This window comes from Cryptotermes secundus, unplaced genomic scaffold, assembly GCF_002891405.2.
Source record: "Cryptotermes secundus unplaced genomic scaffold, Csec_1.0 scaffold1705, whole genome shotgun sequence".
Taxonomy (NCBI): domain Eukaryota; kingdom Metazoa; phylum Arthropoda; class Insecta; order Blattodea; family Kalotermitidae; genus Cryptotermes; species Cryptotermes secundus.
This window is the reverse complement of record NW_019718639.1, coordinates 74,186-88,663: the sequence shown is the minus strand read 5'-3', so window position 1 is coordinate 88,663 and position 14,478 is coordinate 74,186. Positions and strand designations below refer to the sequence as shown.

General features: G+C 39.0%; 2 protein-coding genes across 2 annotated transcripts in view; one reads left to right on the top strand and one right to left on the bottom strand.

The window, feature by feature from the left end:
* Positions 1 to 4,383: 4,383 nt before the first annotated feature.
* LOC111863637 (myb-like protein Q) lies at positions 4,384 to 9,503 on the top strand. Its single transcript, XM_023850134.2, has 2 exons — positions 4,384 to 5,021; positions 7,627 to 9,503. The coding sequence occupies exons 1-2, from the start codon at positions 4,600 to 4,602 to the stop codon at positions 8,333 to 8,335; spliced, it is 1,131 nt and encodes a 376-aa protein (XP_023705902.1). The 5' UTR covers positions 4,384 to 4,599; the 3' UTR covers positions 8,336 to 9,503.
* Positions 9,504 to 12,663: 3,160 nt separating this feature from the next.
* Positions 12,664 to 14,478, bottom strand: part of LOC111863673 (protein aveugle) — a 2,701-nt gene continuing 886 nt past the window's right edge. Inside the window, exon 3 of the mRNA XM_023850196.1 lies at positions 12,664 to 14,096. Coding sequence (XP_023705964.1) covers positions 13,920 to 14,096 — 177 coding nt within the window. The 3' untranslated portion in view covers positions 12,664 to 13,919. The remainder of the gene's footprint in view (positions 14,097 to 14,478) is intronic.

Genomic DNA, 14,478 nt, shown 5'->3' with positions numbered 1-14,478 from the left:
AGTATAAATAAAACTGTAAGCGCCATCTGTAGACTAAAACCTCATGGAGGGATGATTTTTTGCGACTCGCGTCGCCCCACCTCCGCCCACCAACCACCCACCCTTAGAGGGTTACTTCAAGTTATTCACTTGAGACAAAGATCATTCAGTGAGAGTTAAGAAGATAATGTTTTAAACTCTAGCGCCATCTGTTGAACATTACAACATCTGTTCAACAGATGGCGCTGCACTTTTATTTCATACTTGCTTAACTCTCGATGATGTAACTGGGTCTCAAGTTATTAACTTTCTGCCTGACCCCAAGAGCGGTCGTGGATACGGTCCACGCTACGCCATCTCTGGAGTATTGTTCAAGAGATGGCGATTTTTATGATTTCATATGAATATTAAGGAAGCGATCCCATGCTTCGCCATCTGTGGAGTAATTTTTAACAGATGGCGCTACCGTTTTATTTCATACGAACTGGTGAAGTTGAAGTTCCACGCTTCCATAGTATTCATATTCATATGAAATAAAAAAGTAGCGCCATCTGCTGAACGTTACTCCACAGAGGGCGAAGCATGGGACCGCTTCCATCGTATTCATGTTCATATGAAATAATACAAATAGCCATCTGTTGAACATTACTCAACAGATGGCGAAGCATGGGACCGTACCCACGTCCGCACTTGGGGTCACGCAGAAAGTTAATAACTTGAGCCCAAGATAAATCAGTGAGATTTAACAAGAAAATATGAAATAACTGTAGCGCCATCGGTGGACTACGAAGTGTAGTTAAAATGTATCATCTTAGTATCTTATTGGGCTGTGTAAACCGCTCCTCTGAAGAAAGTTAATCACTTGTGGAGTAATGTTCAACAGATGGCGCTAAAGTTTTAGATATTCTTGATATCTCTCCCGGATTTAGCTTGATCTCAAGTTATTAACTTTCTGCGTGAACCCAAGTGCTGGTGAGTGTTCTACGTTTCCATGGTATTCGTATTCATATGAAACACAAAAGTAGCGCCATCTGTTGAACGTTATTCCACAGATGGCGAAGCATGGGATCGCTTCCTTAGTATTCATATGAGATCATAAAAAGCGCCATCTCTTGAACAATACTACAGAGATGGCGAAGCGTGGACCGTACCCACGACCGCTCTTTGGGTCACGCAGAAAGTTAATAACTTGAGACCCAGTTACATCATCGAGAGTTAAGCAAGTATGAAATAAAAGTGCAGCGCCATCTGTTGAACAGATGTTGTAATGTTCAACAGATGGCGCTAGAGTTTAAAACATTATCTTCTTAACTCTCACTGAATGATCTTTGTCTCAAGTGAATAACTTGAAGTAACCCTCTAAGGGTGGGTGGTTGGTGGGCGGAGGTGGGGCGACGCGAGTCAGTTAGGCCAGTGTATTGAGCGGCCACATGTTTTACTACACTTCGTGGTTTTCCATGAGGTTGTAGTCGACAGATGGCGCTTACAGTTTAATTTATACTTTCTTAAATCTCGCTGAATTAGTATGGTCTCAAGTGAATAACTTCAAGTAACCTGTAGGGGTGGGTGGTCGGGGGCGGAGGTGGGGCGACGCAAGTCGCTAAGGCGAGTGTTTTAAGCGGCCGCAAAAAGCTTCCCTCCCCCCCCCGGCCTTCCTTTGCCGTCTCCCTCTTCACTAATTTCTTCTTTTCATTTCTTTTTCACAAAAATCCTACTGGTTTTGAACCAGGGACCTTCTGAACACTAAGCTGATGTCTTACCCCAAGACCACCAGCTCCACTGAAATTTATTTACTTTTATCTTCCTCTTATGCTACATCTTCGGTTATAAATCCAGAAAAATCAATTAACTTACTTTCTAAATCACAAAACTATACTTGGTCTCGAACCTTCCAACTCTGGTTCACTACGCCGGTGTTTTACCAATAGGCCACCAATGGCACGGAAATTTTTGACCTTTAATCTTCCTCTTAAGCTACATCTTCGGTTTTAATTCCAGAAAAATCAATTAACTTATATTCTAAATCACAAAACTATACTTGGTTTCGAACCTTCGAAATCGTGTTTACTAGGCCGGTGTCTTACCCTTAGACCACCCGTGCCACGAAGATTTCCTCTCTTCAATCTTCCTCTTATGTTACGTCTGTTGTTGTGATTACAGAAAAATCTTATTAACTAAATTTGTATTTTATAAAAATTTCTCTGGTTCCGAACTTCGGAACGTCTACACACTACTCCGGTATTTTACCAATAGGCCATCAATGCCACGGAAGTTTTTAACTTTTAACCTTCCTCTTATGTTACATCTCGTTATATAATTCCATAAAAATCTCATTACAAAAATTCTTGCGTTTTCGAACACCGGACCTTTCAATCACAACTCCAGTGCCTTACCCATAGGCTACCAGAACATCTACCCTACAACTTTCTGCGATCCTCCTCATATGCTACGACTTGGTTTATAGCTGCAGAGAAATCGTATTTATTTATTCACTTTTCAATTTCTATTGACAAAAGCCACAGTGGTCTCAAACCTGGTACCTTCACAATACTACGCCAATGTCTTACCTATGTACCACCGGATCTATACAAATTTGTTACCTTCGCCTTCCTCACATAGTACCACTTACCTCCTACAGGGACAAATTTCTTACATTGTTTCTTTCACAAAAACAGTCACACCTTCGAACCACGCAACTTCTAAACCATACTCCAGTGCCTTAACATGGATTCTACAACGAATTCCATCACTGGTGGCTTTTGAGAACACTTCCTGATACTGATTTTTTCCCAACAGACATCATATTAGTGCTGAAATATGTAGTGTGGAATTGAAGAATAAGGTGAAAAAGTGTATACACTGTAAGACAGTTAGCATAAAGCATGGACATCAATCACACTTAATGAAAAAGTGGCAGTCTCCAGATGTCCATGTCTCAGATTCTTCCCCTTAATATTATAATCGAAAAGCAAGAACTTCTTGGGACAGACTTAGACAGATGCATGGATCTAACTCAGAAGTGGAACCCAAACGAGTTGTCCATGCGAAACCCAAAGTCCACCTAACCTACACTACTTTACTTGTACTGAACAGGCCTCCATTCAACTAATCTCTAAGCAGCTCTGAAACAAACTGCAAACTCTCAACAACTTCGCTTTTAGCTATGCTGTCATTGCATATACAAGCCCCTGTGCAGGACTGTGCACTTGGATGCACAAACATTTGCACTGCAGATTGCACAGGTAGCTGCTCAAATGGATGCAAGGACATTAATATAAAACTAAGAAGTAAAAGTGATAGAAGTAAAGTTTAATAATAAAATGCAGTTTTTCGTGTTTCTGCCAATGATTAACTTATATGCTATAGAGAGCAACGGGTGAGGGAAATGTCTATCATAAACAAGTGAAGTTTTGTCTGTGCTTAATTAAGCGCAGGCACAACATTAATTAATACCATGAAGACAATAAGGAGTGGAAGTATAGCCCCACCGTTGTTGACTTGGGCCGCTTTCCTCCAGGGGAAGGAGCCCACGGTACTCATTGAATAGGAGGGTAGTGGGTCCCAGAGCCGGTCTGGACGGTTTGGAGCAGAAAGAAATCGTTTGTCTTTGTCAAGAATCTACCTCAGTGTCGAGCCCATACCTCGTCGCTATACCGACTGAGCTATCCGGGTTCCTCAGTCTTAGTCTAAACCTAACGTAACCCAACCGAACACAATTACAAGTTTGATTGAAAATCATTTTAATTACACATTAGGAGAGAATACACACTGATTTATCTGTGATTCAACTATATTATTAGTGTAGGATTTCACATTGGCAGACAGATATTGACTACATATGTCATCAATTGTCGATATTACAAACTCCGTGATTTTAGTCCGCAAGCGAACTATACCAACCGAGCGACCGCCGCTTGTCGGCAAAGTTAGTGCCAACTTTTGTGGAAAGAGGGTGTCAAGTAGTCAGCACAACGAATCCCCACAGCCGTTAATTTCGGCTTTCTAGACCGGATCCGCTATTTCCTGAAAATAGCCCTTCGATTATCATCACGAGGCTTAGTAGACCCCTTTCCAGACCCACTACTTCTCAGAAAAAAAAACTCGTAGCGCCGGGAATCGAACTCTGACCACTAGACCACAGAGGCGGTCGATACTATAACAGAAGGAAATGCGAAGGGCTGGAATTAAGTAATTTGCAGTCTAGTAGCCTGGTTACGAAAATGTTTTACCAGCACAATGTTTCCAAAATTTAGTTGTTATTATAATTCAGTGTTGATATCTTTTTCCCCAGAAAATAATAAATTATAATTTCTATAGTTCCGTTTATGTGTAAATATAAGGAGATATTTTGTGATTGTCCATGTGGCAGCACTGCACGACAGCTGTGTTTTTTGTAATGGCGGCTCAAATTGACGTTTGGAAGTGAGGCAAAGAAGTGAATTAATTAAATTAGAGTTATGATTTAATTATTGTACTTTCCGTCGATGGAAGTGATAATCTGCCCTCCTCGAATTTAGTTCCTAATCATTTGAGATTTTGTTATATTGATCGCTGTATACCAGAAATGTATTGATAAACTATTGTGTTAAAAGTAACGCTTCTTCCGTGAGCATTTAAAAAATGACGATGCAAAAGAAAAGAACCACAAACTTTCGTGAAGATGAAACGAAGCTTCTGATTCAGTTATGGGGTAGCCCGTCTATTCAGACCCAGATGAGTGCCTGTCACAGGAAAGCGCCAATAATGATTCAGCTTGCGTCAATGATGCAGCAGTATGGTTTTTATCGGACTCCAGAGGAGATTACGACAAGAATCAGAAATTTGAAGTGTATATATCACAGGATAAAGAAGACTCTTAGCACTGGCCTAATTACTGATCCTGACTGGCATCATTTTAAAGCCATGGATGCTATTCTTGGTGATGGAATGACAGCCCACAGATATAGTATAGGCATGAATGGTTTTCCAAGAAAAGAGATAAAGAAGGAAGTAGTTGACGTGGAAGATATTATAAACTCGAAGTACAGTAACGACAGTCACAGGTATTAATAAAATTTTACCTGTTTCAAACGCTTAATGATTTTGGATTAAATAGAGTAATAATTAGGTTAAATTGTGGATGGTGATACTGGTACTTCCCAGAGCTATGCTCCAGTGCATGCGTTTTTTTATTTTAAACTGTTTCCTTTACATTATACTTCGTTTTGTTAGGTTATCTTGAGTTATCGTAGTTGAGCTTAGATTAGATGAGACTATACTGTAATCTGCACTTTACCAATATATAAGCAGGCTGTAGCACATGGGTGTCTCATAAAGATAACATAGCATGTCTGACATGAAATAGATACCGTAGTGACATACAGGGAGGTCATCAGAGAACCTGTCACAGATGCTCTGACCAGTCAAGCAGAAAGGACACACTGTTCACATCATCTCATCCTGTATGAATTCAAAGTTGTGGCATAGTTGACAGGCCAGTAACCTGTACACATTGTAATTTCTCTCTAGTCTGACCCCATTAAACGTTTGAACCTGCTACCAAGAAGCAAGCTTATGTGTTAAGTGCCTGTCAAGTATAATCCCAAGCCCATGTTACTGTATCAAATATTCAGGCATTCCTGTTGCTTAGTATATAGAACCACTACATATTTTATTTATTTTATTTATTTATTTTGTCTCTATTATTGTTACAATAAGAGAATAAAGTTACAATACTTAAAATTGTTTACAGTAGATTACAATAGTTAAGATTTCATATAGTGTGAGGTGGAATCCATATTAGGTCCCCTTGGCACGTCAGCTTCCATATGTCTTACTGTACCTGTACTGGTGATAATGCTTATGGAGAATTTGATGGAATGAGGATTGGCAGGGGAAACCGAAGTACTCGGGGGGGGGGGACCTGCCCCAGCGCCACTGTGTCCATCACAAATCCCACTTGACTAGACTGCAGTGGTGGGAAGCCAGCGACTAACCGCTTAAGCTATGGTGCAGCCTTTGAGATAATGTTGGTGAATTACAGTTAGAAACATGTGAGCATGTAAAGTACCCACGTAGAGATCCCAGTTCTGTCTATACAGATGTAAATAAATCTGGACAGATAGAGTTACTAAGAGGGGAAAAAAAATCAAAATGCCAAGTGCCTATTGAAGGGAGATTGGATGAAATTAATGCTAGGCCTGAACATTCTTCTCAGAAATGCATTTGATGCCCTGCAGAGGAGGCTGGACTTTAAAGTTTCTTGTTTCAAATTTGTTGTTTCTCCAGAAGGGAATTCAAGTGCATGACAGAACATTTTATGAAGGTGCAAAGTGTGTAGGCATAATAACAGGGACCATTTATGCTGTCTTATCTATGCACAAGCCCCTGAAAACCAGCAGCATAAAATTCTTTGGGCTGCTGTCGGAACCAGGCGGTGACCTCCCTTTCTACAGTTTCATCGTCGGGAAAATGTTCAGCCGAAAGATGATGTTTAAGAGGGTTGAACAAACAGAAGTCGCATGACAGGTTAGGTTTTCACAAAGTCTGTGCACGATGGGTGCCGAGCATGCTGACCCCACAACACAAAATGCAAAGAATGGGTCTGGCATTACAGCATCTCAATCGCAAACACGATGAAGGACACGATATGTTAGTCCGAATTGTAACAGGTGATGAGTCTTGCTCCAAGCAACTCCCATTTGTTCAGCCCTCTTAAACATCATATTTCGGTTGAACATTTTCTTGATGATGAAGCTGTAGAAAGGGAAGTCACCGCCTGGTTCCATCAGTATCTAAAAGAATTTTATGCTGCTGGTTTTCAGGGGCTTGTGAAATGATGGGACAAGTGCCTCAATGTACAGGGAGATTATATTGAGAAATAAAAGCATTTTTCAAATCAGTACTCTTTATTTGTTTAAGTTCTATATCCGTTTGTAACTTACTTATTGACTTAGTCTCATACTAAAGGTCACCAGACATGAAATAGGCACAGTATACTGTATAGTGATGTTGGACTTTTGTTGCTAATAAGTGTGAAAGTGTCACAGAGTACTGTTCACAGTCAGTTCCCCAGCAGACAAAAAATTAATTTACTTTCTGAATGTGGTAGATGTACTGGGGCACGCGGTAGCATAGTTGGTTGAGGGACTATGCTACAAGCCAAAAGGTCGCGGGTTCAAGTTCCAATGAGGTCATTGGATTCTTTTTCAATTGACCTAATACTTCCAGCTGCACTGTGGCCCTGGGGTTCACTCAGCCTCTAACAGAAATGAGTGCCAGGAATTAATTAAATAATTTTCCTGGGGAGTAAAGCACGGCCGGTGTGTAAGGCTGACAACCTTACCGCCATCTTTGAGCCGATTGTCTAGAAAATGTGGGAGCCTCGATGTCTCACAACCCTATAGGCCTTCACAGCCTGTTACAGGGATAGCTTTACTTTTTTTTATGTGGTAGATGTACTAGCGAAGTGTATTCATTTGAGTCCTATGAGTATTGGAAGAGTGAATACTGCAAACAACGGCTATTTTCTCTACTCTGATGCCCAATTTCGACCTCAGGGTCAAAACATAAGATGCATTGGCAAAGTTGTGACTTTTTACAAAGTTTGTTGGCATGTGTACTGGCTGGAAAAAACAGTACTTTAATATGTAAACTTCACCGTTTCAGTTCAGGCTGTGATGATGATGATGATGGAGACACTGTCGGAAATTATATAGCCTCATCACCAATGCAAGGCCTGACTATCACATCATCAACACCAGTCATTGCAGGACCATCATCGACCAGCAGGGTTAGTAGTTCAGCTGCTTTACACAAGGCAAAATATGGAGATGACGATGAACCAACGGCTGGTAGTGAAGAGCCCAAACGGCAGCGGCTTCAACGACCCACCGTTGGGAGATCAAGACACAGAGAGGATTCACTACCAAATAGTCCAGACACAAGACCACAGCAAGAGCAATCTGAAGTAACAAGTCTTCTTCAGCAGTTGTTGGATGTTGAGAGAGAACATTTGGAGATAGAAAAGCAACGCCTTGAATTCGATAGGAAGGTCGGATGTCAGCTCATGGCACTTATTCCAATAGTGGGAAGTGTACTCCAGAATCAGTTCCTTCTTCAACAACAGCAGCAACAACACCATCACAATCACCAGCAGCAACAACAACAACAACAAGAACAACAACAGCAACACCAGCAGCAGCAACATGAAGGTCAAGATACTGCAGAATCTCCAGAAAACAATAGCGAAAGAGATTCAGATCAGAATTCCTGTGATGAAGGCACTCAAAATAATGAGGTTCGTTCCTTGAGAGAGGAACTGTCAGCTGATTTGGGCTGTGGAATACTTCAGTCATTCACTAATTTTGGGTCCTAATTCTCCATAATTTTTAGTGAATATTGTAAACTGTATGTTAGAACAGGATTTCTTTTTGTAACAATTATAGTACAAAGCATCTGATGGAATTTAGAGGTACAAATGTTTTTCTTTTTCAAAACTGATAAAGGAATATCTTAATTGAAACGTGACATTGCTTTTAATATGTATTTTGTAGTGTGATATTCATAACATAACACATTCACTTAGTGAGAAATGAGATATGTAATTTTAACTATGTATTGCATATTATTGTAGCAGTATTTGGTACATCTTTACAGCACAGTGACCAGTTATTTATGTCAATTTTCTCTTGCATGATATTCTGTGTATTTATGTAACAGTGAAGTTACATGCAATATTTTTGCCTTATATTTAGATGAAGATTAATTTGATGACAAGTTAAGGATATTTTAGATTAGTTTGGTTTAGGTTAGATTTGTGTTAGATCTTGTAAGCTGTAATGCTGAAATACACAGGATAATGGATTGTGGTAATCCATCATCTAACCCTGCCCACTTTCTCTTATTGGTTATTTTACTGTACAGTCGGTATGTACATTATATAGCACTGAATGATACGGTAATTGATGAATTTTAAATCATTTGAAACGAAGTGGTCAGTATCCCAGAATTTGCCTGAAGCTACAGGAAAACCATAAAGGAAACTCAGTTAAGATATCCATTATCCTGTCTGAAATTCAAACCTAGCAGCTCCCAAAGGCAATTTTTGGCATTGCAGCTGTGTCAACCTGCTTGGTCCTGTCCGCTGTTCTTGCCAGTGGCCAATACTTGGAGAGAATACTACAAACCATCTAACGTGTTCCACTGTTTCCTCAGCATTCCATGCTGGGAGTGCCAAGAGCACAGTGTGCATCTGTCAAAGATGAATCTAAGGTGTTACTACTGCACCAACACACTTGGTTGTGCCAACTTGCCACCCATCAGCCTACACCAGGACAGGTCATCACTGACTGTCTAACTTGGCCCACTGTTCCCTTAATATCTTCTTCTGGGAGAACTGAAAGCAGGCTGCATTATTCATCATATCATCTGCAGGTGATGGCGACAGGACAGTTTCTAAAATGTTGGATCCTAACTCCACCTTCACATGGTTGAACATCCCAGAAGACTCAGTCATGTAACTAGAGCATCAATCCAGCAACAAGTTTGGCNTCCATTTCGTTCACAAAAGTCAATAAGCATTTGACCTCTGTGATTATATCAGAGAAGGTTAAATACATGGTCACTGTATTGTAAAGTTAGAGTAAAAGATATTTATAAGTCTCTTCTTTTTAAGATTTGCGGTAATAACATCGAGGCTTCCATATCTAGTTGGCCAGAAAGGAATTCTAGTCAATTTCAGACAGGAATGTACATTTAATTTGCATTTGATTTTATCCCAGTATTTTTTAAACTTTGTCATGTCATTTCTGTTCATTATTTCATGGTACACAAAGTAACTTCATGTGTTTATGTGCATGCATAAACAGTCTTCTTAACATTCTTTATGATTCATGATTTTCGTTTATATTATTTTTTGTAGTCCGAAATTAATTGCCGTGGGGATTCGTTGTGCTGACCACGCAACATCCTCTATCCGCAAAAGTTGGCACCAAACTTCGCTGACAAGTGGCGGTCACTTGGTCGGTATAGTTCGCTTGTGAACTAAAATCACAGATTTTTTTTTTGTTTTATTATTTTTTTAAGTGTTAATTGTAGTTCTTAAAAGTATTGAACTCAGTGGATGAAAAGGTAATAAGTAACAATGAAGCTTACTGTCCTCTGGTATGTGATGCCATTTAATTTTATAGTTACTAGCATTTTGGAGGAATCTTCTGCCTCCATCTTCAGGGTAGAGGAGTAAGCTGTGTGGTAAGAAATAATGACATAGGAAGGGAGGACACAGACTGAAGCTAAGAGCAAACCAGTGGGGGCAATGTATTATGATTAAGATCTTGTAATTCTGAGAAGGGTTGTACTTTTAGATGGGAAGAGCCTAACAGCAATCCCATTCATTTTGCACTGCTCCCGTTGCGTCACTCTTCTCCCTCCCCCCATATATCATTGATAATTTTTTATAGGACAGTGTATTCTTCTTACCTGAAGATGGAGGAGGCGGTGATCTCCAAAATGTTTGTAGTAGTATGCCAAATTACATGTTGTTACTTCTCAGAAAACAGTGATCTTCAGAATGTCATGAGAATCTCGAATCTAATTTTGTTCACTCGTTTAGCAGATTTAGACGTGCAGGAGCACTCTGAGTCAGAAGCTACAGTGGGCATGTCTCTTCATCATGAACATTTAAGACACTCTTGGAAGAAATGCCTAAGAAGTATTCATACATATAGTAATTTATTTTGTAGTCTGTATTTGAGAGTTCAGAAACTATTTGTGGCTTGAGAAGTCTGGTTTGTTCATCCTTGGTGCAGACAGACATGAGCTGTGATGATATTTTGTATTTTATGAATATTTATGAACTGCTAATCAGTCATACGGTCTCTGAACAGGAAAATATTGGATTAAAATATAGAAGGAAACGAAATTAGTCTGTCACTATGTTTCTTGTTCTTTGGCTTTTTCATCTTTTGTCTGATGTCTACCTTAACTTTTGGAATTTAGGCACATTTTGTTTTGAACCTGTTCCACTGTTCTGGTATACATTTCAGTCATTCAGAAAAATGAACATGGTGTCTGCAGTATACACCAAAATGTTTACAGTCTTCAGGCATGCAACTCTATGCAGTTTGGTATGTTGGTATGAATGTTTTGGAGAAACATGTGAGTGTGGCATCTGTCTTAAGGGTCTGGTATAATTGCATCAAGGTGTATGCCAGAGGCCCCCAGTTCCTCCAGAATGTTGGTACCAAACTACCTTCTTAAATGGTATCACAGTCCTTACACTCAACACAGCAAGAACCTCAATCTCTCTCTACTGTCTGCACTTTTAGGATGTCATGTAACAACACAGTTTTACAGTTTAGTGTGAGAATGAAAGCTTTAGATATTCCACATACAAAGAAACTGCCCAAGGAACCTGTATAGGAAGGAATTTATACCTCAATGCTCTTTTCATAATGTAAATTGCTTTGTGAAGAAAAGACGAGATTAACACAGTTTTAATGCCGCCTGCAATGAAATTTGTGGGGACAGTGTGCTGTACCCATGCAAGATGATAAAGCAGTGAAGAAAATAACAGATTGCACCAACAGCAAATTTCATACAATTTTATAGAAAGCATTTTAAACAAGATTTTGAAAGAATAACTTCTAATTGGACCTTTCCTCCAAATTAAATTTTAAAATATCAAACCCAGAGAAGTAAAGGCTTCAAGAAAAATGGGGTGATAAAGAATTTGTTTTATAAATACAGTGAAACTAGTTGAATATTTCTTTGGGAGTTGTAAATTTGAACATTGGACTGAGGAAAATTTAAAGTAGAGATATTTCAACACTCAGCATTTGTAGCTAACAAGTATCTACCAAAAACAGATTGCTAGGCTGGAGGGGATTATGAGTACACGTTCCATATCCAATGGTCATGTACCCCGAATGGATTGATGAATACTAATAAATACAATACAATACTTTAGGAAGTGTAATAATTCAGTTTGATTTTGATCCATGAGACTTCTTTCTGTGGCTTCAGTATAGTGCATTCATAATTATGGCCAGTTTTACCTCTTAGGTTATCCATAGCATAGTTCTAGCTTTGAGAACTGGAATTTGGTTCTTGGCGTAGGGGTTTTTTTCTTTTTTTGTCTGGGGGGCTGTGTGTCTAGAACAACTGTAGGGTCCACCCAGTCTTCTGGGGACATTTTATTGGTAAAATTCCTGGACCATAAAGGTGACCACATATCCATTTATTGGAAATGCATAGAATTTCTAGAGTTAACCTTCACAGAAAATTGGACACTGAAGAATCTGTACCAAGTGGTATAAAAGTTGCAGACTTCAAGTTGTGAGAACACTAGAAATTGATGGCAGTGTTGTACAATGATTATGTGTATGTAATGGAGTATGTAAATTGCAGTTAAGTCATTTGAATACTGTGTTCATAGATTAGATGAGAGACAAGAACACTTTATTATTGAAGTGTTCAGAAATATTCTTTATGCATTTTTATCTTTTTAATACTATATTAGATGTGCTTTATCATGACTGACAAGAATCAGAAAGATTGTGATAAGAAGCTAAATGAAGAAAAAAGATTGTATGCTTTGTATGTTTGTCAACAGCAAATAGGAACATGAACACTGTAAGGAATATATATTTCTGATATTATTAAAAGAAACTGCTATTGAACTTAATTTGATATCTGTGGTCAATGTTGCCTGAGAGGCATAAACAATTTACAGTATTGGCATGAGGGTGTTACCACATTGTACATTTTTTCTGTTCAAGGCATTGCATTTCAAATGAGTTGTATTCTTCCTGCTAGGTCTAAACTCATGTTCAGTACAAGTTTCTAGGGTACTATAAAGCCAAGTACTGATTGTCCCTGGCTGGCAGGGTGCTGTTTTCTTGATGAGCATTTGGGAATAGCTGCAGGCAGCAAATGCAGAAAGGAAGAAGTGTACGGTCAGGAAGTCATATGCTGGTTCACTTGTACTTTTGTAGAACATATTAAGCAGGGGTGACATATTTTATATCCAGACCTACATGGAAGGATTGGATCAATGAAATGAAAATAAATGTAAATGTAAAATGGGTCATGAAATGTGGTTTGCAGTGACTGGTGACTAATTCCCCAATTGGCATTTGAAATTATATTGGAATTCTGGCATTGTCACTTAAGTCACTTATGGCACAGAGGAAATGGCAAATCATGCCCAAAGAAGCTGAGCTCCATAAATTTGTAAGTCGCAACAATAATAATCTTTTAAATTTGATATATTTTGCCATTACCTTATGCATGGTCCATGTGTATTTAGGACCAATTATACAACAGCAGAAGTTAAGTATGTGCTGAAAGGAGGTGACAGAAAATATTAAGCCACCCTTTTCTGATGACTTAAATAACTTGTCTGGCCAACTGATTTGCAAACACATTTTGACCCTTATTAACAATTATAAACACAAGAAAGAACTTTATTTAAAAAAAAAGAGTATTACAGTTTCTTTGAAGTATTATACTTAACAAGACTACACAGCAAATTGAAATCATTAAACACTCGCAGGTTTTCACATGGTCACAAGCAAAATAAGAATTTGTTTCCCGAGCTTCCCACATGCTGGAAGATATAGTGTTATTTACATTACACTAAACAGGATTATAATACAGTCTACTTTGTTTGAGACAATCTCTTACCCTGCATGCATACCTGCTTTGTACAGATCTAGTCAGAATCTTGGCACTGAGAATTTTGAGATGTGTCTGAGTTATTACATAGAGCTGATTGTGAAATTAGAAGTTTGGATATCACATTACGCAAATAGTAGCGTCTTTTTTTAAGTCGTAATAGTCTTCTTGTCATCGCTTGGCTGTTTTGATGATAGAGCCAAAAGAGTGATAGAAATGATATTAAAACAATACATTCCTCATCTCTGAGTTTCATTTCTCTTCAGTACAATTAATTGTTCAGTTTAATCATAGTTCATGTTATTCCTCCTTTCCAGATCCCTGATTTCAATTATGTCCGTCTTCAACCGCAATTTCATTATTTCCCTCAAGATTTCTTGCCTGTGTTCAGCGTTGTCAATCCCAAGCCTCAGGAGAGTGGTTTCATTGATACGTACAAGAGATCGGCCTGTAATGTCATGCTGTAAGGTAATGGTACAAAGTTTTTTAAACTGCTTAAAAAGTACTGTCTTTAATGAAATAAGGTACTACAAATTTGTGTATTACATTCATTTTGCAATCTCTTTGTTGTGGCATGGCAGTCTGGTAGGTCACTGAAATTCTTAATGCTAACGTAAAGCATCCATTTTCAGAGATTAGAAGAGATACAGCCCACAGTGGCCAACAGAAACCGTAAGCCCTGAAACGGGTAATTAGTACAGGACAAGATGAAGGACCATGCACAGAAGAAATCACAACTTTCTTTTTCCTCCCCTTTCATAAAACCAGCCTCTTTCCGACATTAACTCTGCGGGGGGGGGGGGGGGACCGCTCCCTCTCCCCAGTCTTCACTTGATAGAAAAT